This window comes from Ailuropoda melanoleuca, chromosome 2 (genome assembly GCF_002007445.2).
Source record: "Ailuropoda melanoleuca isolate Jingjing chromosome 2, ASM200744v2, whole genome shotgun sequence".
Lineage (NCBI taxonomy): Eukaryota > Metazoa > Chordata > Mammalia > Carnivora > Ursidae > Ailuropoda > Ailuropoda melanoleuca.
The window spans coordinates 123,675,339-123,691,975 of NC_048219.1; the positions used below are offsets into that span (position 1 = coordinate 123,675,339).

General features: G+C 43.9%; 1 protein-coding gene across 1 annotated transcript in view; it reads left to right on the top strand.

Moving 5' to 3' along the window:
• The window catches only part of FMNL2 (formin like 2), a 303,412-nt gene that overhangs the window by 263,348 nt on the left and 23,427 nt on the right, over positions 1-16,637 (top strand). Inside the window, 7 exon segments of the mRNA XM_034654575.1 lie at positions 4,229-4,303; positions 7,915-8,025; positions 10,440-10,589; positions 12,642-12,743; positions 14,535-14,847; positions 15,185-15,232; positions 15,235-15,321. Coding sequence (XP_034510466.1) covers positions 4,229-4,303; positions 7,915-8,025; positions 10,440-10,589; positions 12,642-12,743; positions 14,535-14,847; positions 15,185-15,232; positions 15,235-15,321 — 886 coding nt within the window.

Sequence of the window (16,637 nt, forward strand, 5' to 3'; positions counted from 1 at the left end):
TGGCTTTCCGGAACATATACTTTTCTTTTCCTGCTGTTTGGCTTAATTTCTGGCAGCGCTGGCTGTTAGTAGCAGAAACCTAATTCCTGTTGGAGTATTCCCGTGCACAAAGTCTCCTCGGCAGTCATCTTAGCTTGGCCTTTCTGTGGCCGCGTTTTCTTAAATTTGCTCCCCACCCCACCTACTTTAGTGGCTACTTGTCACTGATGGAGGAAACTGGTGTTAAAGCTAGCAGGGGAATGGGAAATGCCATTGATCATATGAAAGGCAAGAAATGACCTACTTCAGTTGCCACAGAACAGTTTTTTTTTTACTTTCCAAAGTTTTCCGATATTGTCTGGCCTTTGTTGGCAGATGGAAATTATATGCAGCAATATGTAATATTCAGTAATACTTACATGCAGATACACTCCTGGCTCCTCTGTATGTTTTGATGAAGTCCTTGAGTGCATCCCCACCAAGGCCCATCAATGTGTGGATTCTGAACATAACTGAGAATCGGTGTCTTGTTTCTTGTATCCTCACCATTTTCTGGAGCCAGGTCAGTTTCAAAGGAGAAAAGCATCACGTTCAGCCATGGCTGTTCTATTTGAACCAAGTGTGTGGGGTGGTCCAGATGTGAGCAGTATGAGCTGAGACTGCTTTCCTTTGATGCCGAACACAACTTTACCAGCTTCCCCCAAACATATCTTCCCATTTCCTGGGGGATTACAGTATACACTTGTTTAATGATTGCTAAAGTAATGTAGAAACAAATGTGAATCTGGTTTGCATGCTTCCTTTCCTTCAGCAGAAATAAAGGGGGGGCTCTGGAATCCCTGCCTTTCCTAGGGAACAGTGTCAGAAAATACCACCCTGTGCTCATTAGTTGAGATTGGCAAGAGAGCTGTTCCCTTAAACCTTTACAGAGAGGGACGTGGTGGAGCTGATGGGAGAGGCCCTTCTGGTTCTCGCAGGGGGTAAGGAGAGCAGTCAGCCACATCTTTCTTTCAGAGTTCCCCCAAACTGGCATCTCTGTTGGCAACACGTCATTTTGTGCATTTGGATTCTTTTCACCAAGTCCATCACAGCTGTGAATTAGAAGATTTTCAAGTATTATTTTTAATGATTAAAGCTATTTCTCTGTTTCACACCACAGATGTCCTTAGCAGGGATTTGTTGACAGGATGCCCTCTAAAGAAATGCACGTATCTATCAGGGTGGCATGCGATTTTGGGATCTTTACCCAGCATGAAATTAACCTAATATTGCTTGTTCTAGATTTGATACCGCCTTTTTTTTTTTTATTATTAACAGGCTGTGAATAGTTGGTTTTTGTGCTGTCCACATGTGCTTTCCTCAGCCATATAAACTCCCTTTTTTTATTGCCTCTCTGATTATTTGGGATTTACCTTATTATTTATTGTACCTCTGCAGAGACGGTGGGTCAATCCTGCTGCATGCCCGTGATACCCAGTTACGGTAACTGTATCTCCTTATCTGTTAGTAAGTTGGAGATTGAATGAGTTGGAGAGTTAATGATCTAGTTATCTGGTAGTTAGAAAGGTTGGGGTTGAATCTGCTAGTCTATATTATTGAAACTACTGGTTCAGCAGCCACAGGTACTTGTTAAAAGCACAGATTCCTAGTTCCACTGTGGAGATTCTCATTCAGTATGTCTTGATTTAGACTCTAGGAACCTGCTATTTTTAGAAGTTCCATGGAAGATTCTGGTCCAAGCACATCAAGTATGTGCCTGGTGTAATGATTGTGGTTTTTAACAATAACGTTTTTCATCTTTGTTGGTGTCGCAGATAATTCTGGAATGCTTTAAATTATCATCTGACATTTATCTGCACATTCTAGGCTATGCTGGAGGAGGAACATCAGCCAGGCTGGCGGCTGGGGACCTGGTTCTAGCTTCTGTATTGACCTTTCATCAAGTTACAGTTCGCTCTGTCTAGGTTTCAGTCTCATTCATAAACTGAGGGCACCAGGTACTTTCCAGAGTCTTGACATTCTTTCATTTGAAGGGTTTTGCCCGCCTAGGAATTGTACTCCTCATCACTGTTCATTGATGGCTGTTGCTTCTTCTAGTTCATTCATTGGGTGCCTGGCGGCTCAACGGAACATTAATCACCGCTTCCGGTAGCGGGTAGCTGTTCGCAGATCCAGGGCGGCTTCTCTTCCTTTCTTCTGCCACTACCAACCTCCTAAAACAGATGGAAGTAAACCATTCCCCTGTGAAACAAGTGCTTATGTTGGGGCTTCTCTTAAAATTCAGGTTGTAATTCTGATCCTTTCCATGTCCAACCTTGGCAGTTTTCACCCACTGGGCTCTTTTCACAGGCTAGGGACTTTTGTGCCTCTGGGCACAAGATGTGGCTGATGTCGTAGTCTAGGGAACTGGGCTTGGAATGCCTCACCTCCCCGCTCCCCAACAAACCTTTTGCTTCCAGGAACTTGCTGCCTCTTCTCCAAGAGGGGCTGGCTGAGGCCAGGGGCAAACAAAGTAGCCCTTTAAATCTCTGGTTCTCTGTCTTTGTGGAGTTGCATCAAAATGGTCTGTAGTGCTTTTAAAATTGGGCATGTGCGCGTCACCCAGCCCTGCCTGGTCCTCTTGAACCAGGCTCTCTCAGGCGGGATTGGACATGTGTGTTTTTTAAAGGCTTGACTTTAAATGCTCCGTTTGGAGCCTCCTTCCCTTCCTCTCGCCTGGGTCCATGCGCTGTTTTTTCTGTAATTATTTTTTGTTAAGGCAGGTATAAATAAATGGAGAGTTGTCATCAGAATACAGTAAAGCGTGATCTGCACCTAGTGAGAACATTAAGCTGCTTTGAGACCCAGATGGCCCTCCGAGGCTGGAGGCTTAACATTCCCAGCACACAGTTGAGGCACAGGAACCATCACTGAAGCCTTACTCCCGGCGCCTGTCTACTGATGGTTCTACTGATGGTCTGTTGATGGGCTGATGCTTCTTCTTTCATCAACGTGATACAGTGGGAAAGTCAGTCATCCTTTCATCAAAGTGTCTTTTCACATAATTACTCATTTGTCCTTTTTTCAGTGTAATTCAACAAATATTATTGAGAACTTACAACATGCTAAGCATTGTTCTAGATACTGAAAATAGAGTAGTGAACAAAACAGACAAAATTGCTGTCCTCTTGAATCTTTCTCTTCATCAAAATATATATTTATATGGGATTTAACATGACAGAACCAAATGGCTGCATTATAGCATTATGATGAAATGTCATTTTAGGGGAATTCTTCAGGATCACCCTGTGTATTGCTAAGATGACAGATAGAACTGGAAAATTGAGTCAAGCAGATCTTTCTTCGACTCTGTGTTTTTAACTCCCGTGTAGACCCAGATACTTTGGGGGCCCTGGAGTTCACTGTAATTTATCTGCCTCTTTCACCTGTTTGATGAAAGCATTAATTTGAGGTGACTGTTTCAGGCTTCAGGGGTGCTACTTCGTAAATTACTGCAAATTTCTGTACTTGCGTTGAACGGGTTGATACAGCTTCCCAAGTGTCTACTGTAATAGTAGACACTGTCTCCTTCTGTGTTGTGGTTTATGCACTAAGATCATTTGATTTAAATAGGAATGTTTTCAATCTGCTTTTGAGGAATTTAAATACTAAATTGTCCAAATCTTTTAGCATGCCTGTTTTAAAAATGCTTTTGTAGGGGCACCTGGGTGGCTCAGTTGTTAAGCATCTGCCTTTGGCTCAGGGCGTGATCCCAGCATTCTGGGATCAAGCCCCACATCAGGCTCTTCTGCTATGAGCCTGCTTCTTCCTCTCCCACTCCCCCTGCTTGTGTTCCCTCTCTCGCTGGCTGTCTTTCTCTCTTTCAAATAAATAAATAAAATCTTTACAAAAATAAAAATAAAAGTGCTTTTCTAAAAAGGAAAACGGGGGGGGGGTTGTTTTGTTTTCTTTTTTAAACCATAACATCCTGGGATTCTGAATGCAGGCTAAAAAAATGATGGGCTGCAAAGATAACCATAAAAAAGACACATTTGATAGAGATTTCAGTATATCAAGGGAACATTTAAAAGAAACTGAGGGCCTGGCTCAAGTTGGTATTTATGAGTTAACCAACTCAGAAGTAAATAGTGTGCGAGAGAGGCAATAAAAAGCTATTCTGGAAATAATTAGTAATTCTAAAATTCCTGCATCTAATTTTAGAATGCCTATGTTTGGAATTTCATATGCGTGATGAAAATGTGTATTTCAGGTTTGTGGGGAAAAACAGCGCTTTGAGAAGTTGATGGAACATTTCAGGAATGAAGACAATAACATAGATTTTATGGTGAGTTATTCCAGTACTACGTTACATATTCAATAAGGCAAACTCCGTTTCTGCACTTTTTTCCCAAATCCATTTATAGTTATATATTTAGAATTAAATTTATTAACTAAAATTTAGTTATATATTATATGTGTGTATGTCTGTGTATATAAATGTTACAAACGACAGAAAATTAACTATAGTATGCTATCGATTCAGTCTAGAGTGTTCCTCACACTCTGTATTTTCCCCTTGCAGGGGAAATTGGTGTTTATTTCCAGTTTTATCCCTCACATGCATGCTTATTGTAAAGGCCCAAAGTACTAATTATTTATAGCAAATAAAGGGTGAAGCCATGCATTTGGGGAAAGGACGTTAACTCCTGGTACAGATTCCTGCAGTTGCCAGCTTTTGTGGTCAGTAAGGCTGCATAAGGATCCTGAAGGTAGAAACCAAGAACCTTGACCATTTTGTCTTTTGCACACCCCAGCCAGTGGCTTTCTCCAGACTACACTCTCAAAGACTAAAGTGCATTGGTTTGTAGAACTGACTGTATGCATTCCCCAAATTACTATACAACAGTGATTTCCACCCACGCCCCCCCTTCCCCGCCACCCTTGCTCTCTTTGCCGCTCTGGTGACTCGGTGAGGGCGTCATCATACTGCAGAGCTCCTTAGCTCGGTAGTTCACATGCGGGAACATGCAGTTCAGTGGCAGCCCTGTCCTCTCTGGGCTTGACCAGCAAAAGGAGTTTGAGCACTGCTGAATTCATAGACTTAAATCTTAGTCTTGGATTGAAGATAGAAATCTACCCTAGAGAATTTCTGAGGCGGACGACCCGTGAGAGCACCCAGATCTGCAGGCTTTCTCGGACCCAGTCCAGTTGACCCTGGCAACTTCTGAGCCCAGGAAATCTCACGGGGGCTTCATCTCTCAGCTCACGTCTAGCTTGGAGCAGATACCCGGCTCAGTTCTTACGTGGTCCAGTCTTCTCAAACCTGTGCGAGGGTGCCAGGCACAGTTTCCATTTGAATTGCTTCAGTGACTGTAAACCATGAAACATAGCTTTGTAGATTTCTAACGGTTTTATGTGAAAAAATTTTCTGGGTCCTTAAGTTTTCTATGCATCCTAGCCCTCGACCCCTTCCAAATTCCATGAGAATGGTGCAGTCCTTTATAGAGAAGCTTTTCTGTTCCATCAGAGCCTGTTATTTGCTGTTTAAAAAGGCAAACAATGTGAAACAAGGAGTACGTTTACATTGGCTTTTTAATTTTGTTGTTAGGATTTTTTGGAGTGTTGAAGGCCCGTGTTGGCACGAATGATAAGTACGTGAAGAAGCCATGCATGGCTCACTTTACTGGTTTCTTTCCTCTGCCTTCAGAGAGGCAACTTCTTTGTCCCTAAAGGGTGAGGTGGCAAACCGGAGGCTTCCAGGCTTGTGAGTTGAGTCTGATGGTGATGTCTCTCCGTAAAAAATTTGGAAATGGTGCATAAAAATACAGATGTCTAATTTTTTTTTTTTAAGTAAAAATTTCAGCTAACATGAGGCTCCTGGGCTTGCAGAGTATCAGCCGCTGAGGCCAAGTTGCTCTTATTTTTAGTCTGAAGATCGCCCTTCCGGTTTGCTGTGGTCCACACCATTCCTTGCTGTGTTACACGTGACCCACCTTGGTCATTATCACCCCTTGGGGATCTCCCTACCATTTGAGTTTCTGCTGAAATTATCATTGTACAATGAAGCCCTTTAAAATCCCTGCACTGTTTACAAGGGAGAGTATATTTCTTGCCATTTATTTATATGCACATGCAGCGAGGAAGCTTATTTCGGAGCTGCTAGTATACAGGGTCCTGTGCTCGATTCCTCTGCTGCCTAGCAGAGAGTTGCCTCTCAGGCATATCTTAAGACTCAACAGATATTCAGAAGAGAAATGGAAAGATGCCAGAATTGAACCATATTTTCCTCCAGAAAATGAGGCTCTTAAACTGTCCTCGGGCCTGCAGTTCAGTTGTACGAGCTCCTGAACAACTTATTCCTCATAAAATATAAATTTTTCTAACATAGCATAAGAACTTTTCTGTATTTTTTTGTGGACAAAAGCAAAAACAAAACAAAACCAAGCAAACAAAAACCCTGACAAAATCTTTAGCTCATTTAACCACAGAACCTGAAATCATTTTTTAGTAAATTGCAAAAGAGTCTCCTTGTAAGCTAGAGAGTTGACCTGTCTTCCAGAGATATCTAATGTATGACTTATACTGAAAGGAGAATTTAACTTGATAGGAATACTTGAAAAAAAAAAAAAGATAAAAGGAACTGGGTTTGGAGGAGAGAGGAAGGAAGGCAGTTTTCAGAGTAAATGTGAATCTGGATCCCTCATTCATTTCACCTCCTTGCAGAGACCATTTTTACCCATAGAGGGAAAACATTAGTAAGATACTTTCACCATAAATGTCACTATTAAGAGCAAAAGAGGGGCACCTGGCTGGCTCAGTTGGTAGAGCATGCAGCTCCTGATCTCGGAGTTATAAGTTTGAGCCCCATGCTGGGGGTAGAGATTGCTTAAGAGCAGAATGGAAAGTTGGGGCAGAGATCCTGTTACGATCTTGTTGGTATAGTGGGGTCCACAGTGAAATTTTAGAAGAGATTATCCTGTGGTACGATAATAGGAGATTTTTTAAATGTTCTTTTTTATAAGATTGTTCACATTTTCTGATACACCTGTGATACCTTACACAGTTTGTTCTGTATACCCATAAGACTTTTTAGAAAGTTTTGCTGAGAGGTGACTAACGTAACATGTAACTTCCCCCATTGAAAGTGGACAATTCAGCATATTTTTTGCATATTTGCAGAGTTGTGCAGCCATCTCTGCGGTCTACTTGAGAACACTTTGTCACCCCAGAAAGAATCGTCATTAGTAGCCGCTGCCCGTTTTCCCATCCCCAGTCCTAGGCAGCTTCTGATCTCTCCATCTCCACAGATGTGCCCGTTCTGGGTATTGGATCTGAACGGCATCACAGTCTACGCGGCCTGTTAGGACGATTTGTTTCATGTCGCACGATGTTCAAGCTCAGCCACACTGTCAGATGCGTCAGTACTTCGTCCCATAATAGTCCGCTGTATGGAGATATCACATTATTTTAACCCCTCAGCTGATGGACAGTGATGATTTTATCCCCACGTCGGGTTGTGAATAATGCTTTTGGGAACATTTGTGTGTGAGTTTCTATACGGGCCTGCATCTTCTTGTCCCGCGGGCGCCTACCGAGGAGCGGGATTGCTGGGTCCTGTGGAAACTCTGTTTTTAACATTTAATGGAACTGCCAAATGTTTCAAAGCGGCTGCGCTGCTTTTCATCCCAAGTGGATGCGGGTTCCACGGCGTCACCTCCTTGCAGCACTTTCATTATGATTATCGTCGTCCTAGGGGATGAGGAGTGGCCTCTTACGGTGGTACCTTTATGACTTTTGAATTAAAAAAAAATGATAAAATATTGGTAAAGACCCAGCGAAGTGAAGGAGAAGGAGACGGGTAAGGGCGTTTAGATGTGTGACATTGAAAGCGTCTGCCCGTGATTAAATGAGAAAGCCAATTTTGAGCCCTGTAACCCGTTGGCAATTTCATTGCAGGTGGCATCTATGCAGTTCATTAACATCGTAGTCCATTCAGTAGAAGACATGAATTTCAGAGTTCACCTCCAGTATGAATTTACCAAGTTAGGCCTGGATGAATACTTGGATGTAAGTAGAGCTATGGCCTTTGGCTCCAATGTAAGACTTATTTTGCCTGCCTCCAAAGATACCATTCCGCAGTGGCTAACGAGCGCTTGAAGCTCTAAGTGGTTGGGTACTGTAGCGCTGGTTAAAGGGAACCTATCTAAGTGATGACATCGGCCAGAGATAGTGGATTCTTGCAGACCCCCTGGAACCTCGGGCTGTCTTCTGCCAGCAGCCTTTTAGTCCTGGAGCCAGACGACCCCCGTAGCCTTGCTGCAGCTTTCCTCCGCTTTTGAGCTCTGTCTGCATCAAGTCTTGTTGCACCCTTCATCCAGACTCTTGGGCAATCCACGCTCTTGGTTACTCTAGGGACCCCAGGGGACATCAAACCAAGACTGCTAGAGAGTGATGAATTAATGCTTAGAGCATAAAAAATAATGAGGAAATGGACACTAGAGACTTCCTCGTGTAGCGGTTACATTCTGTTTAACGCCTTTGTGGCTTTGGTTGTTCCACGTTTAAGTTCATGGGAGCAGGAGGTCTAAAGTTTCTCTTTCTTTGGCTCCCCTGCAGAAGAGCTCAGCCAGTTCCCTGTAGTTCTTCACCTAGGAAATAGCAAGTTGATGTGCAAACCGTAAATGGACTTGAGTAGCTGTGTGTGCACAGGATGCCCCCATGTCCTTCGCTTCTTGAGCGGTTTTGTTTTCCCTTCTGTATAGCAATGGTCCACTTGAATTTGAAAGGCCACTAGCGAGAGGGCAAGAATTGTTAACCTCAATTTCCAGTCTGTTTCTAGCCACGGAGAAGATAGAAGTGCTTCCCTTGGACCTCTCTAGAGTTCAGCTGCCCGTCTTTGTTGGGGGGAAGTCAGGGAATTACAGTGTATTGTGAGCCCGAGTCCTAGCATCGGTCACTCTCTGAGCTCGTGGCCTGGCTTAGCATACCAGCTAGACTGCCCTTGGAGAGATTGGCCTAACGTTGTCTAAGGACTGTATGCAGGGAGAGGCCTGATGGATTTCCACTGAAGAGTTGTGTGTTTTCTTACTTAAATAATCACTAATATCTTTGACAGAATAGGTATTGAAAAGTTTTTCCTGCTCTGAGATCAAGGTTTCTCCCTCCTCTTTCCCCACCTGCTCTGAGAGTGGCCGGGTTTGAGTACACGCTGGGTGTGTAGGTCGCTAACGGTGTTGTGGGCTCCGTTTTGTGATGGTCGTGCAGAGCCATTTCAGGCCGCAGGCTGCGATGGCGAGAGGAGCACATCAGGGAGTGCCCATTACTCATCATATACTTGGTGAGAAAACCTGCCCCACTGCTGCTTTATTTTCCTTTCTAGGCTTTGCCCTTCTTCAGGTGTCTTTTTTAGCTTGTTCTCCTAAACTAAGACGGAACATACAGTCTTAAGGACAAGCTAAGTTTCGGAATTCCCGATTAGACCGACCGAGGAGCAAATCTGTCTTCCTGAGAGTTTATGTAGAGCATAACTCCTCTGAAAATTTTAAAAACTTAAAATTTTTTTCCAAAACTCTGTGTTTCTTTAACTTCTTGGTCTGTTGGTTCTGGACCCTGATAGAGGTGGTTAGAAGATTAATATTATAAGCATATAATAGGTAAATGCTTCATTGGTTTACAAAAACCCAGCCTTGTAAGTAGCCATTGATTTGTTCCCTACATGTTTATTGGTGTCCTCCATATGCTGGATTATTCTAGCTACTCATCCTTTCCCCAGGCGAAGTCAGGACTTACCTTACTTGTAAGGAAGATTCACAGATTTTCTTGATCTCTAATTTCACCTTAAAGCTGGTTGACTTCCTCTATGTAATGCAGGGAGTAGAGGAAAACTTCCTGATCTGTGCTTTGGGGGGCCCTGAGCTCCTTATACTGGGGCGGTATCTTGGGGAAGTTATCATGGAGGGCGGATTCTAGCAACTTATTGATGAGCCCCAGGGCTGATATGCTGTATCCGTTTCTTCCCCACCTCCCGCCTAACCCTCTTCCTCAGTGGAACTACCTTCTTTACGCAGGCAGATGACCCCTACTCTAACCTGTTCTGCACACAGATGCTTCTCAAATTTATGTTACTGGGACTGTTGCTCCCGTCCGAAGCTGCTTTTAGTTTTTCTGTTGTCTGATTTCACCTGTATCAAAATGTTTTGGTTTGGAATATGTCGATATGGGGAATTTATCTATAGGAAGGATTAGGGAGGAAATGTGTGTATATCTGGGAGAGGGTATTCGTCAGAAACTAATCTGATGGTAGCTTCCTAGTCAAACACTCTGAACACTCTGTAGTTCTCTTGAGGAGGCCGAGACATCAAACCCTCTCTTGGAAAAGACCAGAGTATTTGGAACAAACAGAACCACATAGGCTGCCGTACCATTATGTTCTCTTTCCACAGCTATGCTAACGCCGCCTTCTCTTGCGTTTTGGTGTCTAGAAACTGAAGCACACGGAGAGCGACAAGCTCCAGGTGCAGATTCAAGCTTACCTGGACAACGTGTTCGATGTGGGGGCTCTGCTGGAAGATGCTGAAACCAAGAATGCGGCCTTGGAGAGAGTGGAAGAGCTGGAAGAAAACATTTCTCATGTAACTACATCTCAGAAAAGGAGACACTGTTTGTGCATAACTGGGTACCAGGCAGAATAAGTGTTAGCTGTTATGGCGGTCAATGAAAGGGTTTGGAGTGGAGGGATGTAAGCTGCAGCCAGAGATAGAGAGCCATCAAAAGCCACTTGGGGTTCTTTCAAAGAAAGCATGTTTGTTACTTAAAACCGAGGGAATCTGTTACCTTGCCTTATTCGCTCATGCGCTTGGTTTCTGCTGAGCTCAGATTTCCTAGCCATCTTAGTTACAGACAGGCACCCAAGAGTGAGGTGATTGGCACCGTGTAGGGGGGAAATGTCACTCGAATATGTGAATTTGGGCTGAGGTGAAGAAGTCCTATTCTATTCCTATTCTTCTGAATAGAAATAATTTTCTACCACATGTGCTCACATAGGCCCATGGAAGATGGGTTCTAGCAACTAAAATAAGCCCTAGGGCTAATAGACTGTTACTTGTGTCTTCCCTGCCTCTCACCTGGCCCTCTCCCTCAGTGCGACTACCGTGACTAGCCAGGCAAGATAGCGCCCACTCCAGCCTCTGTGGGAGTTTGGTGTGATGTGTCAGTAAGTTATATTTCACTCAGAGTCTTGTGAATATAAGTCATGCTCTAACCAGTGTGTCCACACAAGCCCGTGGACAGGGTGATCTTGTGTCTTCATGATGCCTGTCTGCACAGTCTTGCCTTGCGCTTACTCAAGTTCTCAAAATATTCTTTTCAACAATAGGCATTTTCAAGGGAATTAGTGAGCATTCCCTTATGTCCTCTTCTTCGAGGAGTTTGTCCCCTCAGTATAACATCAACTCCATTTCAGGGCAGGGGCTCATTTTTCTTTGAGGGATTTTTCTTTCCACAGACTAAGTTGAATTTGAGTGTGAAGGCCTTCAGAGGCTGTTCATGTGTTCATCCATTAAGCAGATATTTGAATATTGCAGGAATGAACAGAAAAATGGTGCTTCTTAGAGACCCCAGCATTGTGAGGACCAAATTCTTTTGTTGAATTCTGCTTGACAGTGTCTTTTGTTGTAAATGAATAGTCTCTCTTTGGAGCAATATCGTTTTCCCCCATTTGAATGGTCACTTATTTTCCTCCACATTTTCTTAGTTGAGAGTATCTAACATGCTTGATGTCCTTCACCTTCGTCCATCACTCTGAAAATGGGCATCTTCTTGGCTGTGGTTAAGCCAAGTTGGTGAGCCACCCCCGCCCCCCACTGTAAGTCCTGCAGTGACGTGGTTGGCCCCCACTTAGGAAGGGCACTTACCGGCCCAGTGTTTCTTACCCTAAGAGAGTTGACTCATATTCTGAACCTGATCGGCATTTTCCTTTCCACCCTTCCTCCTCACCTTGCCTCCCTGGTTTTCTTTACTTGTGATCTCTTCCTCCCTTGTGATCGTTTTCAGTGAAATCCGACGTTGCTCACTTTCAGAGCCTTGTGGGAAAAGTAACTATTGAAAACATGGCTCACCCCGTCTTCCTCTGGAAGCCTCAGAGAGCATTGCAGGACCATATTCAGATAGCCCACTTTTGTAGCAGGCCACCTGTTTATTTGAACTGCCCCTCCAAATGATTTTTATTAGTTGGGTAGTTTGGGTCAAAACCAGCAGTACTGTTTTCTCAGCTGGTTTTTAGTCATAACAGAACCAAGTTTTGTGGACTGATGATTTTCAAAAGCTTTTGCCTAATGGCCTTTTCTTTGGGCAGGAAAGGTCACCTTCCCTTCTTGCCTTACCTGCTGTCCCCCACGCTTGCCATCTACTGCAGAAACAGGGAGAGGCACTGTGTAGGTCAAAACACTAAGGAGCTGATATATGGGTTTTATTAAGGATCGTGTGTAGATTATTAATTCCCATTAGAAACAAATATGTATTCAGAATCCTATTATAAATATTCACATTTTCAGAAAACAGCTTGTGGAACACATGCAGGACCCTGATGGGCCCTGAATGGCTTTTGAGCTCCACTTTCTGAGAACTGAGGACCTGAGCACAATGCTCATGTGTTGTGACCCAGGTTCCCTTTTAAAACTTTACAGTTGTCTGAAAAACTGCAAGACACGGAAAATGAAGCCATGTCCAAGATCGTGGAACTGGAAAAGCAGCTCATGCAAAGGAACAAGGAGCTGGATGTTGTTCGAGTAAGTGTGCTGCTGACAGCTGGCCCAGATGGGCATTGCAGGCAAGGTGCACCGGCTTTAGTCCTAGTAGAACGTGGGATACATTCATGTCAGAGGAATGCATTGATGCAACATATTTATTGGAACCATTTCAGAAGTGATACTCAGATGAAAAGTACACGTAATTAGGGTATGTATACACATGTGTGTGTAATCAAATGTCGGGGGTTCGGTCCTTCCTTACCACAGGTTTTGAGAGCAACAATATTTTCCCATCTGGACGAGTCCGAGTGGATTCAGTGGATCACCCATTTGCTTGGAAATAAAAACACGGCATGGATTTAATTCATGCCACTTATTTATTTTTATTAGGACTTGGACTTCTTTGTATTTTGTTTGCTTTGCTTCTACTTGAAACCAGATTTGGTGGTTGCCGTGGAAATGGTGAAATCAACACAGGCGAGACCTAATGGCATTCACCAAAAAAATTAAAAAAAAAAAAAAGGAAGAAAGAAAGAAGGCAAAGCAAAACCAATCCATTTTATTAACAGATAATCCCAGCTATTTTATTTGGCCTTAGCATTGTTTTACCTTACGTGTCAGGTATTTATGGAGTGCTATCCGTGTGCTCAGAACTGTGCAGAACATAAAATCACCCAAACGCTTGGAGGGCTTTCAGGCACATGGCTTGCCTTTACACCATCCTTGATGAAACGGCACATTTTATGCGATGCTTATCATGTATGTGTGTGTTGCTTGATATTCTGACATGTCCTGCAGTTAACTCTAGGAAATTTATTTTTTGGCACGCCATCGAGACAAAGTTGTAGCATATGGACTCAATTCAAGTCAGACTCTCAGATTATTAATAATAGACAGGGTGTGAAGAATGTTTCCCTGCCTGCTGGAGGTTTGTGGTGAGAGATCACATGTACAAGACCCAGCAAGTAAGTTCCATTAAAATCCTTTCACTGGAACCTCGGTGGGCCCCTAATAAAAGGAACAGGGACGGCCTTTAAATTGAAAATTGTAACTTTTTTGTTTTCTTCTAAAAATCTAGACAGAGCTAAGTAATCAGTAGAGGGAAGCATTGGCCTGTTCTGTTAACTGCATACCAAAGGGAAAGCGTTACAAGGATTGCTGTCCTAAGCTTGGTCAAGGGGGCGTTGTGAAGGCCAGAGAACCCCATTCAAGAACAGTCAGCCCCTGGTTATTCATGAGTAGATTGTTCCGTGCTTTGCAGATTTTTAATCCCAGTCTGACTTCTGTCCACATCTGACTTAGGGCCTTTTGTCTACTGTTAGCTGATATGTGTCTTGGAGTTACAAATGAATTTTAAAATAAATAAAAGGAAAACATGCTGCCCCACCCGGATACCCTCAGGGTATTCCAGAGTCAGCTATAAAATTATTCTTGGGTCATCTCTGCCTTGTTCCTCTCTACCTGCTGGGAATATTAAGTTAGCTTCACTTCTTAATGGAAAGAACTATATTGACAGCAACAGTTGCTAGAGTATATTGCATGCATTATCAATAAACAATTGATAATGAATGGGACTTTATAGGATGTGGCTGAGTTCTGTAGGAATCCTATGTATGTCTGAGTTTTCTCCCTCTCTCCTTCCCTCCCTCTGTCTTTCTCTCTCTCTCTCTCCTTCCTTCCTCTTCTTTTCTTTGTTTTCTTTCTTTTCTTCCTTTTTTTCCTTTTCTTTCTTTTCTCTCTTAATTCCTTGATCCTCAATTTGCCAATCTGATGCTAAAAGGTATGAATGTTATGTGAAGATAAACTCTTAACTCTGGGCTCTTTTTGCAGGAAATCTACAAAGATGCAAATACCCAGGTTCACACATTAAGGAAAATGGTCAAAGAAAAAGAAGAAGCCATTCAAAGACAGTCTACCCTGGAAAAAAAGATTCATGAACTGGAGAAACAAGGGACCATTAAGATTCAGAAGAAGGGGGATGGGGACATTGCTATTCTGCCAGTCGTGGCTTCTGGCACATTGTCCACGGGGTCAGAAGTGGCAGTGGGTAACTTTGTGGGACCAGTAACGGGGGTCGCCCCCTCGGGACCCCTGCCCCCCCCTCCGCCCCCACTACCTCCATCGTCAGACACACCTGAAGCAGGTAAGAAGCCTCGGTGGGAGAACTGGGAGAGTATCAGGATATTTGTATTTCTTCTTTTGTCCATTGTCCGTTTATGTCCTTTGCCTGCTTTTGTTGGCCGGTTCTTTTTCTGATTTTAAAAACTTTTTACATTTTGAGATTAAGGTTCTAAAGCTGAAGCTTTCACATATGTTGCAGTATATTCTTTATTTGCCGGTGAGGAGATTTTCTAGTCTTTGAAAAAAATTCCTGTCCTTTTCGGTGTTTTGTTTTTTGGATATTTTATGTGAACGTGACATCCTGCAGGTGAAACCATTCCCCTGTTTTCAAAGGCAATTTGTGTTTTCTCTTTTGCTAGTGCAAAATGGTCCTGTAACGCCACCCATGCCACCACCGCCCCCACCCCCTCAAAAANACCACCCCCTCCTCCTCCCTCTGCACCCCCGCTGCCTGGGACGTCCTCACCCACCGTGGTTTTCAACTCAGGATTAGCAGGTAAGAGCACAGAACTCAGACCCAGGTACCCGTGTAAGAAATACTCATTTGTGTTACCTCTGGAGGCTTTAAAGCCTCTTCGAAAGTCCCCGTCTCCTGCAAGTCCAGGCGCCTCCCCTTAATCCAAGAGCATTGCTGCTAATGTAGCAGGAAAGGGGAAGCTATGCACAGGAGGGGTTTTTTCTGGGAAGCTCGTAGCTCGCTCTCTCTAGCACGGAGTTCGGATTTTGCAGACTTCCCACCTTCCACTCTCCCCACCTGGGAAAGGGAAGAAAGACAAGTTAGCTTCTTAGGGATCAGTGCATTTTCATGGATCCGTCGGGCACTTGTGAGCATCTGTACCAGTCGGAGCTCTGACACACCGTGCTCTGGTTTTGGAAGGTATTTGCGGTGTCATTTGCAAAAGGGGAGAATGCCTTTCTGTGTAATTGCCCGATGTAGGCTTCCAGGCATCTCTGCTGTGCATTTGAAGACCTCAGAATTCACTATACGACTGAACCTTCAAGGGAAGTGTTGCCAGCAGCGGGGTCGCCATGCCTGGAAACGCTTCTGAGTTGTGCACGCTGCCCCGTGCTCACCAGCACAGAGTGCGGTATCCCCCCCACACCAGAAATAAAACAGAGTGTTTTGGGGGGCTAGAGAAAGAGGGGTTCTAATGCCTTGAAATAGAAGTTCTGATGTTTTGACTCATGGAAGTGACTTTTTACTCCTTTCAAAAATACCACAAGCCGTTTTCCCCGTCATGGAGCATTTCCCTGGCATTTTGAGTTGCTCTGAGCTTTGCCGTGCCATCTCTGACATCACATAATTCTGCTTCTTCCCGCACTTCAGTCCCTGTAGAGGTCTCTTATTTCCAACGAAGAACTACCACTCTGATGGGTGCGTTACTCTCAGAGTCTTCTGTCCCACGTCTCGATGACCGCCTTAGCTGTGAGAGGTTTCCCCGACTGCCCGCTCCATCCCCCAGTGTCCCACCAGCAGTTGTACTGACCAGTCACTAGGACTAATTCATCCTTGTGACCGAAGCCCTTTGGGGCACCAGAAAGCCACCCCGAGCAACCTTGTTCCACACCGAATCTGTGGTGTTTCCTTCCATCCCAACTTCCATAAACTTGTCAAAGAAACAAACCAGAGGCCTGTTGAAAGTGCTCACAGTAATCCAGTGATTTGGTTCTACCGTTCAAGGTCACCCCCATCTACTACTTTCTTCTAGAACTTGTATTGCTTCCTAGGGACAAAATTAGAAGGTGTGTCATCGTGGACCTGTTGGTTTTTGGGATGTGAACCAAAAATCTCTTAACAAGCCCAGGAATCCT